The sequence below is a fragment of the Apostichopus japonicus genome, chromosome 8, assembly GCF_037975245.1.
Source record: "Apostichopus japonicus isolate 1M-3 chromosome 8, ASM3797524v1, whole genome shotgun sequence".
Taxonomy (NCBI): Eukaryota; Metazoa; Echinodermata; class Holothuroidea; order Aspidochirotida; family Stichopodidae; genus Apostichopus; species Apostichopus japonicus.
The window spans coordinates 3,936,869-3,952,980 of record NC_092568.1 but is presented as its reverse complement, the minus strand read 5'-3'; the positions used below and the strand labels follow the sequence as shown (position 1 = coordinate 3,952,980).

General features: G+C 36.8%; 1 protein-coding gene and 1 non-coding gene across 2 annotated transcripts; one reads left to right on the top strand and one right to left on the bottom strand.

The window, feature by feature from the left end:
- Positions 1-9,615: 9,615 nt before the first annotated feature.
- Positions 9,616-9,722, top strand: Trnaf-gaa (transfer RNA phenylalanine (anticodon GAA)). The gene has a single exon. It is a non-coding gene; the product is annotated as a tRNA-Phe (tRNA).
- A 357-nt stretch (positions 9,723-10,079) lies between these two features.
- Positions 10,080-14,745, bottom strand: LOC139971496 (uncharacterized). The gene is made up of 3 exons (XM_071978037.1): positions 13,849-14,745; positions 12,281-12,405; positions 10,080-10,601 (listed from the first exon to the last, which is right to left on the bottom strand). Exons 1-3 carry the CDS (start codon positions 13,880-13,882, stop codon positions 10,224-10,226), a joined length of 537 nt encoding a protein of 178 aa, XP_071834138.1. The 5' UTR covers positions 13,883-14,745; the 3' UTR covers positions 10,080-10,223.
- Positions 14,746-16,112: the final 1,367 nt, after the last annotated feature.

Sequence of the window (16,112 nt, the reverse complement as noted above, 5' to 3'; positions counted from 1 at the left end):
AGTACATTTTCTTTCTTTTAATTTTAATTGAGCCTACTTTGATGGTTTTGAATTTATTAAGAAGACGACGCACTTTTAATCACTACTAAGTATTAAGAGAATTCACTTCAGACTTAAATTTATACATGATTTAACTAATTGCTTATTATTTAATGGCATCTATCTTTTCCTAACTGCCGAAATAGCTCAGTTGGGAGAGCGTTAGACTGAAGATCTAAAGGTCCCTGGTTCAAATCACTTCCGGAGAACTCAAACGAGTTCTGAACTTTCCCGGGTTTCGGAAAGTACATTTTCTTTCTTTTAATTTTAATTGAGCCTACTTTGATTGTTTTGAATTTATTAAGAAGACGACGCACTTTTAATCACTACTAAGTATTAAGAGAAGTCACTTCAGACTTAAATTTATACTTTATCAAAATAATTGCTTATTATTTAATGGCATCTATCCTTTCCTAGCTGCCGAAATAGCTCAGTTGGGAGAGCGTTAGACTGAAGATCTAAAGGTCCCTGCTTCAAATCACTTCCGGAGAACTCAAACGAGTTCTGAACTTTCCCGGGTTTCGGCAAGTACATTTTCTTTCTTCTTCTTTTTGACTTAAATTGAGCTGTACTTGATTGTTTTGAATTTATTAGTAAAGAGGACGCACTTTTAATCCCTTCTTGGTATGAAGAGAAGTCACTTCAGACTTAAATTTATACATGATTTAACTAATTGCTTATTATTTAATGGCATCTATCTTTTCCTAACTGCCGAAATAGCTCAGTTGGGAGAGCGTTAGACTGAAGATCTAAAGGTCCCTGGTTCAAATCATATCCGGAGAACTCAAACGAGTTCTGAACTTTCCCGGGTTTCGGCAAGTACATTTTCTTTCTTTTAATTTAAACTGAGCCTACTTTGATTGTTTTGAATTTATTACGAAGACGACGCACTTTTAATTACTACTTTTAAGAGAGGTCACTTCAGACTTAAATTTATACATTATAAAGATGATTGCTTATTATTTAATTGCATCTATCCTTTCCTAGCTGCCGAAATAGCTCAGTTGGGAGAGCGTTAGACTGAAGATCTAAAGGTCCCTGGTTCAAATCACTTCCGGAGAACTCAAACGAGTTCTGAACTTTCCCGGGTTTCGGCAAGTACATTTTCTTTCTCCTTCTTTTTGACTTAAATTGAGCTGTACTTGATTGTTTTGAATTTATTAGTAAAGATGACGCACTTTTAATCCCTTCTTGGTATGAAGAGAAGTCACTTCAGACTTAAATTTATATATCATCAAAATAATTGCTTATTATTTAATGGCATCTATCTTTTCCTATCTGCCGAAATAGCTCAGTTGGGAGAGCGTTAGACTGAAGATCTAAAGGTCCCTGGCTCAAATCATATCCGGAGAACTCAAACGAGTTCTGAACTTTCCCGGGTTTCGGCAAGTACATTTTCTTTCTTCTTCTTTTTGACTTAAATTGAGCTGTACTTGATTGTTTTGAATTTATTAGTAAAGAGGACGCACTTTTAATCCCTTTTTGGTATGAAGAGAAGTCACTTCAGACTTAAATTTATACATCATCAAAATAATTGTTTATTATTTAATCGCATCTATCTTTTCCTATCTGCCGAAATAGCTCAGTTGGGAGAGCGTTAGACTGAAGATCTAAAGGTCCCTGCTTCAAATCATATCCGGAGAACTCAAACGAGTTCTGAACTTTCCCGGGTTTCGGCAAGTACATTTTCTTTCTTTTAATTTTAATTGAGCCTACTTTGATTGTTTTGAATTTATTACGAAGACGACGCACTTGTAATCACTACTAAGTATTCAGAGAAGTCACTTCAGACTTAAATTTATATATTATCAAAATAATTGTTTATTATTTAATTGCATCTATCTTTTCCTATCTGCCGAAATAGCTCAGTTGGGAGAGCGTTAGACTGAAGATCTAAAGGTCCCTGGTTCAAATCATATCCGGAGAACTCAAACGAGTTCTGAACTTTCCCGGGTTTCGGCAAGTACATTTTCTTTCTACTTCTTTTTGACTTAACTTGAGCTGTACTTGAGTCTTTTGAATTTATTAGTAAAGAGGACGCACTTTTAATCCCTTTTTGGTATGAAGAGAAGTCACTTCAGACTTAAATTTATACATCATCAAAATAATTGTTTATTATTTAATCGCATCTGTCTTTTCCTATCTGCCGAAATAGCTCAGTTGGGAGAGCGTTAGACTGAAGATCTAAAGGTCCCTGCTTCAAATCATATCCGGAGAACTCAAACGAGTTCTGAACATTCCCGGGTTTCGGCAAGTACATTTTCTTTCTTTTAATTTTAATTGAGCCTACTTTGATTGTTTTGAATTTATTAAGAAGACGAGGCACTTTTAATCACTACTAAGTATTAAGAGAATTCACTTCAGACTTAAATTTATATATTATCAAAATAATAGTTTATTATTTAATTGCATCTATCTTTTCCTAACTGCCGAAATAGCTCAGTTGGGAGAGCGTTAGACTGAAGAACTAAAGGTCCCTGGTTCAAATCACTTCCGGAGAACTCAAACGAGTTCTGAACTTTCCCAGGTTTCGGCAAGTACATTTTCTTTCTTCTTCTTTTTGACTTGAATTGAGCTGTACTTGATTGTTTTGAATTTATTAGTAAAGAGGACGCACTTTTAATCCCTTCTTGGTATGAAGAGAAGTCACTTAAGACTTAAATTTATACATCATCAAAATAATTGTTTATTATTTAATTGCATCTATCTTTTCCTATCTGCCGAAATAGCTCAGTTGGGAGAGCGTTAGACTGAAGATCTAAAGGTCCCTGGTTCAAATCACTTCCGGAGAACTGAAACGAGTTCTGAACTTTCCCGGGTTTCGGCAAGTACATTTTCTTTCTTTTAATTTTAATTGAGCCTACTTTGATGGTTTTGAATTTATTAAGAAGACGACGCACTTTTAATCACTACTAAGTATTAAGAGAAGTCACTTCAGACTTAAATTTATACATCATCAAAATAATTGCTTATTATTTAATTGCATCTATCCTTTCCTAGCTGCCGAAATAGCTCAGTTGGGAGAGCGTTAGACTGAAGATCTAAAGGTCCCTGGTTCAAATCACTTCCGGAGAACTCAAACGAGTTCTGAACTTTCCCGGGTTTCGGCAAGTACATTTTCTTTCTTCTTCTTTTTGACTTAAATTGAGCTGTACTTGATTGTTTTGAATTTATTAGTAAAGAGGACGCACTTTTAATCCCTTCTTGGTATGAAGAGAAGTCACTTCAGACTTAAATTTATACATGATTTAACTAATTGCTTATTATTTAATGGCATCTATCTTTTCCTAACTGCCGAAATAGCTCAGTTGGGAGAGCGTTAGACTGAAGATCTAAAGGTCCCTGGTTCAAATCACTTCCGGAGAACTCAAACGAGTTCTGAACTTTCCCGGGTTTCGGCAAGTACATTTTCTTTCTTTTAATTTTAATTGAGCCTACTTTGATTGTTTTGAATTTATTAAGAAGACGACGCACTTTTAATCACTACTAAGTATTAAGAGAAGTCACTTCAGACTTAAATTTATACTTTATCAAAATAATTGCTTATTATTTAATTGCATCTATCCTTTCCTAGCTGCCGAAATAGCTCAGTTGGGAGAGCGTTAGACTGAAGATCTAAAGGTCCCTGCTTCAAATCACTTCCGGAGAACTCAAACGAGTTCTGAACTTTCCCGGGTTTCGGCAAGTACATTTTCTTTCTTCTTCTTTTTGACTTAAATTGAGCTGTACTTGATTGTTTTGAATTTATTAGTAAAGATGACGCACTTTTAATCCCTTCTTGGTATGAAGAGAAGTCACTTCAGACTTAAATTTATACATCATCAAAATAATTGCTTATTATTTAATGGCATCTTTCTTTTCCTAACTGCCGAAATAGCTCAGTTGGGAGAGCGTTAGACTGAAGATCTCAAGGTCCCTGCTTCAAATCACTTCCGGAGAACTCAAACGAGTTCTGAACTTTCCCGGGTTTCGGCAAGTACATTTTCTTTCTTTTAAGTTAAATTGAGCCTACTTTGATTGTTTTGAATTTATTACGAAGACGACGCACTTGTAAACACTACTAAGTATTCAGAGAAGTCACTTCAGACTTAAATTTATATATTATCAAAATAATTGCTTATTATTTAATTGCATCTATCTTTTCCTATCTGCCGAAATAGCTCAGTTGGGAGAGCGTTAGACTGAAGATCTAAAGGTCCCTGGTTCAAATCATATCCGGAGAACTCAAACGAGTTCTGAACTTTCCCGGGTTTCGGCAAGTACATTTTCTTTCTTTTAATTTAAATTGAGCCTACTTTGATTGTTTTGAATTTATTAAGAAGACGACGCACTTTTAATCACTACTAAGTATTCAGAGAATTCACTTCAGACTTAAATTTATATATTATCAAAATAATTGTTTATTATTTAATTGCATCTATCTTTTCCTAACTGCCGAAATAGCTCAGTTGTGAGAGCGTTAGACTGAAGATCTAAAGGTCCCTGCTTCAAATCATTTAAGGAGAACTCAAACGAGTTCTGAACTTTCCCGGGTTTCGGAAAGTACATTTTCTTTCTCCTTCTTTGACTTAACTTGAGCTGTACTTGAGTCTTTTGAATTTATTAGTAAAGAGGACGCACTTTTAATCCCTTTTTGGTATGAAGAGAAGTCACTTCAGACTTAAATTTATACATCATCAAAATAATTGTTTATTATTTAATCGCATCTATCTTTTCCTATCTGCCGAAATAGCTCAGTTGGGAGAGCGTTAGACTGAAGATCTAAAGGTCCCTGGTTCAAATCATATCCGGAGAACTCAAACGAGTTCTGAACTTTCCCGGGTTTCGGCAAGTACATTTTCTTTCTTTTAATTTTAATTGAGCCTACTTTGATTGTTTTGAATTTATTACGAAGACGACGCACTTGTAATCACTACTAAGTATTCAGAGAAGTCACTTCAGACTTAAATTTATATATTATCAAAATAATTGTTTATTATTTAATTGCATCTATCTTTTCCTATCTGCCGAAATAGCTCAGTTGGGAGAGCGTTAGACTGAAGATCTAAAGGTCCCTGGTTCAAATCATATCCGGAGAACTCAAACGAGTTCTGAACTTTCCCGGGTTTCGGAAAGTACATTTTCTTTCTCCTTCTTTGACTTAACTTGAGCTGTACTTGAGTCTTTTGAATTTATTAGTAAAGAGGACGCACTTTTAATCCCTTTTTGGTATGAAGAGAAGTCACTTCAGACTTAAATTTATACATCATCAAAATAATTGTTTATTATTTAATCGCATCTATTACCTATCTGCCGAAATAGCTCAGTTGGGAGAGCGTTAGACTGAAGATCTAAAGGTCCCTGGTTCAAATCATATCCGGAGAACTCAAACGAGTTCTGAACTTTCCCGGGTTTCGGCAAGTACATTTTCTTTCTTTTAATTTTAATTGAGCCTACTTTGATTGTTTTGAATTTATTACGAAGACGACGCACTTGTAATCACTACTAAGTATTCAGAGAAGTCACTTCAGACTTAAATTTATATATTATCAAAATAATTGTTTATTATTTAATTGCATCTATCTTTTCCTATCTGCCGAAATAGCTCAGTTGGGAGAGCGTTAGACTGAAGATCTAAAGGTCCCTGGTTCAAATCATATCCGGAGAACTCAAACGAGTTCTGAACTTTCCCGGGTTTCGGCAAGTACATTTTCTTTCTACTTCTTTTTGACTTAACTTGAGCTGTACTTGAGTCTTTTGAATTTATTAGTAAAGAGGACGCACTTTTAATCCCTTTTTGGTATTAAGAGAAGTCACTTCAGACTTAAATTTATACTTTATCAAAATAATTGCTTATTATTTAATTGCATCTATCCTTTCCTAGCTGCCGAAATAGCTCAGTTGGGAGAGCGTTAGACTGAAGATCTAAAGGTCCCTGGTTCAAATCACTTCCGGAGAACTCAAACGAGTTCTGAACTTTCCCGGGTTTCGGCAAGTACATTTTCTTTCTTTTAATTTTAATTGAGCCTACTTTGATGGTTTTGAATTTATTAAGAAGACGACGCACTTTTAATCACTACTAAGTATTAAGAGAAGTCACTTCAGACTTAAATTTATACATGATTTAACTAATTGCTTATTATTTAATGGCATCTATCTTTTCCTAACTGCCGAAATAGCTCAGTTGGGAGAGCGTTAGACTGAAGATCTAAAGGTCCCTGGTTCAAATCACTTCCGGAGAACTCAAACGAGTTCTGAACTTTCCCGGGTTTCGGCAAGTACATTTTCTTTCTTTTAATTTTAATTGAGCCTACTTTGATTGTTTTGAATTTATTAAGAAGACGACGCACTTTTAATCACTACTAAGTATTAAGAGAAGTCACTTCAGACTTAAATTTATACTTTATCAAAATAATTGCTTATTATTTAATTGCATCTATCCTTTCCTAGCTGCCGAAATAGCTCAGTTGGGAGAGCGTTAGACTGAAGATCTAAAGGTCCCTGCTTCAAATCACTTCCGGAGAACTCAAACGAGTTCTGAACTTTCCCGGGTTTCGGCAAGTACATTTTCTTTCTTCTTCTTTTTGACTTAAATTGAGCTGTACTTGATTGTTTTGAATTTATTAGTAAAGAGGACGCACTTTTAATCCCTTCTTGGTATGAAGAGAAGTCACTTCAGACTTAAATTTATACATGATTTAACTAATTGCTTATTATTTAATGGCATCTATCTTTTCCTAACTGCCGAAATAGCTCAGTTGGGAGAGCGTTAGACTGAAGATCTAAAGGTCCCTGGTTCAAATCATATCCGGAGAACTCAAACGAGTTCTGAACTTTCCCGGGTTTCGGCAAGTACATTTTCTTTCTTTTAATTTAAACTGAGCCTACTTTGATTGTTTTGAATTTATTACGAAGACGACGCACTTTTAATTACTACTTTTAAGAGAGGTCACTTCAGACTTAAATTTATACATTATAAAGATAATTGCTTATTATTTAATGGCATCTATCTTTTCCTATCTGCCGAAATAGCTCAGTTTGGGAGAGCGTTAGACTGAAGATCTAAAGGTCCCTGGTTCAAATCATTTCCGGAGAACTCAAACGAGTTCTGAACTTTCCCGGGTTTCGGCAAGTACATTTTCTTTCTTTTAATTTTAATTGAGCCTACTTTGATTGTTTTGAATTTATTACGAAGACGACGCACTTTTAATCACTACTAAGTATTAAGAGAATTCACTTCAGACTTAAATTTATATATTATCAAAATAATTGTTTATTATTTAATTGCATCTATCTTTTCCTAACTGCCGAAATAGCTCAGTTGGGAGAGCGTTAGACTGAAGATCTAAAGGTCCCTGCTTCAAGTCACTTCCGGAGAACTCAAGCGAGTTCTGAACTTTCCCGGGTTTCGGCAAGTACATTTTCTTTCTTCTTCTTTTTAATTGAGCCTACTTTGATTGTTTTGAATTTATTAAGAAGACGACGCACTTTTAATCACTACTAAGTATTAAGAGAATTCACTTCAGACTTAAATTTATATATTATCAAAATAATTGTTTATTATTTAATTGCATCTATCTTTTCCTAACTGCCGAAATAGCTCAGTTGGGAGAGCGTTAGACTGAAGATCTAAAGGTCCCTGCTTCAAATCACTTCCGGAGAACTCAAACGAGTTCTGAACTTTCCCGGGTTTCGGCAAGTACATTTTCTTTCTTCTTCTTTTTGACTTAAATTGAGCTGTACTTGATTGTTTTGAATTTATTAGTAAAGAGGACGCACTTTTAATCCCTTCTTGGTATGAAGAGAAGTCACTTCAGACTTAAATTTATACATCATCAAAATAATTGTTTATTATTTAATTGCATCTATCTTTTCCTATCTGCCGAAATAGCTCAGTTGGGAGAGCGTTAGACTGAAGATCTAAAGGTCCCTGGTTCAAATCATATCCGGAGAACTCAAACGAGTTCTGAACTTTCCCGGGTTTCGGCAAGTACATTTTCTTTCTTTTAATTTTAATTGAGCCTACTTTGATTGTTTTGAATTTATTACGAAGACGACGCACTTTTAATCACTACTAAGTATTAAGAGAATTCACTTCAGACTTAAATTTATATATTATCAAAATAATTGTTTATTATTTAATTGCATCTATCTTTTCCTAACTGCCGAAATAGCTCAGTTGGGAGAGCGTTAGACTGAAGATCTAAAGGTCCCTGCTTCAAATCACTTCCGGAGAACTCAAGCGAGTTCTGAACTTTCCCGGGTTTCGGCAAGTACATTTTCTTTCTTCTTCTTTTTAATTGAGCCTACTTTGATTGTTTTGAATTTATTAAGAAGACGACGCACTTTTAATCACTACTAAGTATTAAGAGAATTCACTTCAGACTTAAATTTATATATTATCAAAATAATTGTTTATTATTTAATTGCATCTATCTTTTCCTAACTGCCGAAATAGCTCAGTTGGGAGAGCGTTAGACTGAAGATCTAAAGGTCCCTGCTTCAAATCACTTCCGGAGAACTCAAACGAGTTCTGAACTTTCCCGGGTTTCGGCAAGTACATTTTCTTTCTTCTTCTTTTTGACTTAAATTGAGCTGTACTTGATTGTTTTGAATTTATTAGTAAAGAGGACGCACTTTTAATCCCTTCTTGGTATGAAGAGAAGTCACTTCAGACTTAAATTTATACATCATCAAAATAATTGTTTATTATTTAATTGCATCTATCTTTTCCTATCTGCCGAAATAGCTCAGTTGGGAGAGCGTTAGACTGAAGATCTAAAGGTCCCTGGTTCAAATCATATCCGGAGAACTCAAACGAGTTCTGAACTTTCCCGGGTTTCGGCAAGTACATTTTCTTTCTTTTAATTTTAATTGAGCCTACTTTGATTGTTTTGAATTTATTACGAAGACGACGCACTTTTAATCACTACTAAGTATTAAGAGAATTCACTTCAGACTTAAATTTATATATTATCAAAATAATTGTTTATTATTTAATTGCATCTATCTTTTCCTAACTGCCGAAATAGCTCAGTTGGGAGAGCGTTAGACTGAAGATCTAAAGGTCCCTGCTTCAAATCACTTCCGGAGAACTCAAGCGAGTTCTGAACTTTCCCGGGTTTCGGCAAGTACATTTTCTTTCTTCTTCTTTTTAATTGAGCCTACTTTGATTGTTTTGAATTTATTAAGAAGACGACGCACTTTTAATCACTACTAAGTATTAAGAGAATTCACTTCAGACTTAAATTTATATATTATCAAAATAATTGTTTATTATTTAATTGCATCTATCTTTTCCTAACTGCCGAAATAGCTCAGTTGGGAGAGCGTTAGACTGAAGATCTAAAGGTCCCTGCTTCAAATCACTTCCGGAGAACTCAAACGAGTTCTGAACTTTCCCGGGTTTCGGCAAGTACATTTTCTTTCTTCTTCTTTTTGACTTAAATTGAGCTGTACTTGATTGTTTTGAATTTATTAGTAAAGAGGACGCACTTTTAATCCCTTCTTGGTATGAAGAGAAGTCACTTCAGACTTAAATTTATACATCATCAAAATAATTGTTTATTATTTAATTGCATCTATCTTTTCCTATCTGCCGAAATAGCTCAGTTGGGAGAGCGTTAGACTGAAGATCTAAAGGTCCCTGGTTCAAATCATATCGGAGAACTCAAACGAGTTCTGAACTTTCCCGGGTTTCGGCAAGTACATTTTCTTTCTTTTAATTTTAATTGAGCCTTATATAGTTGAGCTTTAATAGAACAAGAACGAACATAGGAATCAATATGGCTGCTCTTAGTCGAGACACGTCCATACAGCTTCACCTAGATTGTAGTGAGGGGAAGTCAGTTCTTTTTAATCTTTTGAAGGAAAAGTGCATAGATCCCGGAGAACATCTAACGGCGGTTCAGGAACTCCCCGGTAGACTATGGGACGTGACTTTCAAAACAGTAGATTTGAAGAAGAAGTTTTGGCCTGCTCTATCGAGTGCAGATTGCTGCACTGCAACAACATATACCGGTTGCACGACGCTAGTTACCGTTTTGCATGTACCGTATGAATTGGGGGACAACGTGGTGAGGTATATTCTAGGCCGTTACGGTAAAGTTGTGAGTGGTCGTTTCCTTACACTTTCCGACTACCCACAGGTGTTTAATGGGATTCGGCAGTATCAGGTTGAAATCACCAAAGACATCCCTTCATCCTTAAGACTTGGTGGAAGAAACTGTTGGGTGCGATATAGAGGCCAGCCCAGAACTTGCCTGAAATGTGGAGCAAACGGACATGAAGCAAAACACTGTGACCAGATAAAGTGCTACAACTGTCACGAAATTGGACATACAGCAAAGCAATGTGTGACTGAAGTTAAGTGCACCGTATGCGAAAAGTTGGGGCACACCTCTCGTAGCTGCCCAATTTCCTTTGCGAACAAAATCAGCCCTACCGCCAGAGCCTGGGTCAAGGGTCCTGCTGTCGTGCAACAAGAGGCAACAATGTCGGAAGAAACTGACGAGCCAACGGCAAAAGTAACTGACGGCAACACCAATGCCGAAACGGTCGATACACAAGGTATGACACAGGACCTAGAGAAAAAAGAAGAAAGTCAAACAATCAACGATAGCGACACAGATTTGTTCGAAAACACAGAGGTTATGGAGACAATGTCTTTAGCATCAAGTAGCTGGGCCACCCCTCAAACAGAACATCGGGAAGTATCGAACAGCGAAAGAAGACAGTCTAAACCTTCACCTGAAATATCGTCACAAGAGGACATCGTTGGGGATAATAAATTTCGTCCCAGCTTAAGACCCAAGAGAAAAAGTGTCTCCCAACCTGAAGCAGTCAAAAGACCAGAAAGATCCAGGTCAAGTCTTCGCTTCCCCGCCGAGGACCCCAAAGATAGTGTGAAAATGTCACAAATTTTTCTAGAGGATGAGCCATGGCACTCATGTAAAGCAAAGGGATGCCCGGAAGTTTTTTCTGAGTATCACGTTTTGAAAGAGCACCTGTTAAACGCCCACCCAAAGCTGAAACCGTCAAAGTACCCATGTGCTATGAAGTCATGCAAGAATACGTGTAAATCCCCCCAGGAATGGATCTTACATATGGCTGACGAGCACCCAGAATTTGTCAGTAAAAAGGAGATAGAATTTTTCGACAGGTATTTTTTAAGGAATGCCTGATCATCGGAATCTCATTGTGGTATACATCTCGTTCTGTTCTTTACTTTATCTCTCTCTATGGCTACTATGAACCTATCGATTGCTTCACTTAACGTTAATGGACTAAGAGACAACAAAAAATGTTCAAAGATTTTACAATGGGCTAAGATATTCAATTTTGATATTATTCTCTGCAAGAACTGTATTTGTCGGATAGTGCCGACTCTCAATTTTTCAGACGTCAATGGGGTGGTCCTTTCATTTTCTCCCCTAGTTCTTCTAATCACTCTTGTGGGGTGGGTATTGCTTTCAGTAGTAAACTGTGTTGCGTCATTTCGCAAGTAAGACACGATACCTCTGGTCGTTGCATTTCTGCCCTCTGCACTATTCATAACAGTACTGTACGGGTTTGTAACATTTATGCGCCTAACGCCCCGAGTGAAAGGAAAGCGTTTTTCAGGCAAATTTACACTTACACCCGTGGTTACGACCATATTATTTTGGGGGGCGATTTTAATTGTGTAATGGATGACATCGATCGCTCAAACATTTCGTCCAACCGTTCTGCTTTTGTAGGCCGGGATGAGATCAACGATCTTATTGTCACTTATAATCTTGTTGATTGTTATAGGGTTATCCACCCCACCATACCCGGTCATACCTGGTTTCGTTTTAACAACAGTCAAAGTTCTAGACTTGATCGAATCTACTCTTCGAGAGATTTTTTTGTCAACAAAGCGACTACGTCGCCGATCCCTTATTCTGACCATAAGCCTATTCAGGTCAACATCAAAATTCCTCACACTGCTACTCGGGGGAAAGGTTATTGGAAGTACAATGTGTCTCTTAACAATGATAAGGAATTCTGCAAAGAATTACGTGTTTATTATAAGCTTTGGTCCACTCTGAAGCCAGGTTTTAATGCTTTATCTGATTGGTGGGAGAACGTTAAGTCTAGAATTAAAACGCTTGCGGTTCGGCACAGCTCCCGCATTGCTCGTCAGAAGAGAAATCGGCTTAAAGAGCTTCAAACGCTTTGTGCGACTTCAAATTCTCAGGAAATCGATGATATTATTAACACTGAGTTAAGAGGTGCTTACATTCGTTCCAGAGCTCAATTTCTTGAAGAAGGGGAAAAACCATCTGCCTTTTTCTTTAGAAAAGAAAAACGTCAAGCCGATCAGAAAGTTGTTCATCAAGTCCGCAAACCGGACGGTAATATTACCTGCAATAATAAGGAAATTATAGAGGTTTTCCACAAATTCTTTAGTGATCTCTATTCCAACCACGAAGGGTTTGACGAGAGTTCTCAAGATGTTTTCATTAATAGTTTGCACAACATGTTAAATGATGAGGACATTGAAAGTCTTGAAAAACCTATCACTCTAGATGAGATAAAGATTGCTCTGTCGCTTGCTTCCAATAACAAATCTCCGGGTATTGATGGTCTTCCATATGAATTCTATTCCTCCTTCCTAGATATGTTGGGCGAAGACCTCCTCGGTGTTTATAACAACATTTTCAAAACTGGCACTATGTCAATGTCTCAGCGTACAGGCATCGTTACACTTCTCCCAAAGAAAGGTGATAAGACTGACCCAACCAATTGGCGTCCAATCAGTCTGCTTAACACAGACTATAAACTGATCTCGAAGGTTCTACAAATCAGAATGTCTAAAGTATTGCCCACTATTGTAAACGAGCATCAAACGTGTTCTGTCCCTGGCAGATCTATTCACGATAATATGTTCATAATTAGAGATATAATTGATTATTCTGCCATGAAGAAAATTGATTGTGCCCTCATCTCAATCGACCAACACAAAGCTTTCGATAAAGTTTCTTGGTCATTTCTTATGAGAGTTCTCGAGAAGTTACGGTTTGGTAGCAATTTTCGAAAATGGGTGACTATTTTGTACAACAATATTTACAGTCGTATTCTTATCAACGGAAATCTCTCTGATATCATACCCATTGCTCGAGGGGTGAGGCAGGGCTGCCCCCTTTCACCGGTTCTGTATGTGTTATTTATTGAGCCAATTTCTAGATATATTAACAGTTGCAATAGCATCCGGGGCTTTCCCATCCCTGGTGGGAGTGGCAGACGTGTTAAATTTCTTCAATACGCGGATGACGCCACATGTGTTGCAACCAATATTGGTGATATCGCACAGTATTTTAATGTGTTTAAACTTTTTCAAAAAGCTACCGGTGCTTCTGTAAACATGAGCAAGACTTGTGGCTTAAAGTTGGGTACGTTTGCCTCTCGTCAGTTACCCACCAACATTCATTGGAGTACCTCTTCAATCAAAATCACGGGTGTGACTTTTGGTTCAAAGGAGGCTGTCCATTGTAATTGGGCTACAAAGGTTAAATCTGCCACTCTTCTTGCTAAATCTTGGAGCAGCAGACACTTGACTCTCCTAGGCAAAGTACTGGTTACTAATACTGTTATTTATCCACTGTTTTACTTTGTGGCCCCCGTTTTTCGTGTGCCTGATAGTGTGGTCAAGGAAGTAAACAAAGCCGTTTTCTCCTTTATTTGGGGTGAAAACAAACCCGACCTTGTGTCTAGGAAAGTCATCATCTTGGACAGACTACAAGGCGGCTTAGGTTTAGATAGTTTTAGAAATAAGATGGATGCATTGTTAATTAGACCTTTATTTACCTTGCTGACTCGCATGCAAGACCCGCCTATCCATTTTATTATAGCTCGTTTCTTTCTGGCCATGCCACTACGTAGAGTCTTCCCTCAGTTATGGTCCAATACGCGGCCAAATTCTGCCGTTTGTCCACCCTCGTTACTTTACGCAAGTGATATCATTAGGAGGTTACATTCCATGGACAGCCTTTTCTTTCAGTCCAGTAAGAGTATCAAACTTATTACTAAATCCCTTCAACCCAGTGGTGCCAACTTAATTGCTGTTAGAGATTACCCAGCTTTCCCTTGGGAGACCATCTGGAAGCTGGCCTTTAGTAACATGCTAGGCAACAAATTAATGGATTTTCAATGGCGTCTAGCACATCACATTTTGTACACCGGTAAAAGGATAAAGGACTGGGGAATGGGTGACGGTATTTGTCCTTGCGAGCAGTGTAACGAAATTGAGACCATTTCTCACATTTTCTGGGAATGCCCAAAAGCCAAGACAGTTTTGATTTGGGTAGAGAAAATTTTTCACAGATTAGCTGGTGATAACAGCTCATTTAACATGAAACTGTATTTGTTTGGATTCCCTTGTGTCGACTTTCCACAGATAGTTTTCAACAGAATTTGGTTTATCTTTTGTATTACGAAATTTGCTATTTGGAAGTCAAGGTGCCTTCATATTTTTGAAGACCAAGCCCAAACTGGGACTGCTCTTCTCTCGATTATTGCAAAGGAAATTAAAACCCGAGTAGAAGCAGACTTCAGTCGTCTTACAAAACATCAGTTCAGTAAACTTTGGACGTCCGGAACGTCTTTTGTTAAAATTAAAAAAGACAAACTTCATATTAATCTCAAGACAAATGTCTCTTAAGGTTTTGTTTTTCATTTCTAAAGTCTTAATATATACTTCCTTTGTTCTGCATTAACTGTTTGGATTATTATTTTACTAAATTCTGTTTAGTACTTGTCAAAAAGTGCACTAAGAGCACTTGTTTTATCTGTACATTTTGATTTTGGTTGAATAAAGTGAAACTTTAAAAAAAAAAAAATTTTAATTGAGCCTACTTTGATTGTTTTGAATTTATTACGAAGACGACGCACTTTTAATCACTACTAAGTATTAAGAGAATTCACTTCAGACTTAAATTTATATATTATCAAAATAATTGTTTATTATTTAATTGCATCTATCTTTTCCTAACTGCCGAAATAGCTCAGTTGGGAGAGCGTTAGACTGAAGATCTAAAGGTCCCTGCTTCAAATCATTTCCGGAGAACTCAAACGAGTTCTGAACTTTCCCGGGTTTCGGCAAGTACATTTTCTTTCTTTTAATTTTAATTGAGCCTACTTTGATTGTTTTGAATTTATTACGAAGACGACGCACTTTTAATCACTACTAAGTATTAAGAGAATTCACTTCAGACTTAAATTTATATATTATCAAAATAATTGTTTATTATTTAATTGCATCTATCTTTTCCTAACTGCCGAAATAGCTCAGTTGGGAGAGCGTTAGACTGAAGATCTAAAGGTCCCTGCTTCAAATCATTTCCGGAGAACTCAAACGAGTTCTGAACTTTCCCGGGTTTCGGCAAGTACATTTTCTTTCTTTTAATTTTAATTGAGCCTACTTTGATTGTTTTGAATTTATTACGAAGACGACGCACTTTTAATCACTACTAAGTATTAAGAGAATTCCAAGGGCGGCGGAACCGGGGGGCACAGGGGGCACGTGCCCCCCCACTTTTCCTCAGGTTAAAAATGTGCCCTTTTTCTACATAAAAATTTCTAAATAAATAAAGAGTTTACAAAGCGAAACCCGGAAGTTTTAAATGTTTACTACCACAGGCGTATAGGAGCCCAATTTGATTTGGGGGGAGGGGGGGGGGGGGGGCTGTAACGACTTGCCCGAAAAACATTACCAAAATTTTTCGCGCGCTACGCGCGCGTTCAACATGTATGTTAACGTGCATATCATATAGGCATGCGTTGGTTATTACATAGCATGCCAATAACATACAATCATTGCCGTGTTATAACCCTTCCAAATTGGTTAGAATTATTGGCAAAGTCGTTACAATAATAATGATCATAATAATATTAGTTTAACCATTGAAAAACACATAGAAAATTATTTTTCTTTCAGTATTTTGACATATTTCATTTGCTTTCATGCATGTATCGTACGCGTGTGCAGGGACTTGGACTTTATAATGATTTTCCAATTTCCCAATTTGCACATTAGATATTGCAGTGCTAGTATACATTGTTTACTTGAGGCG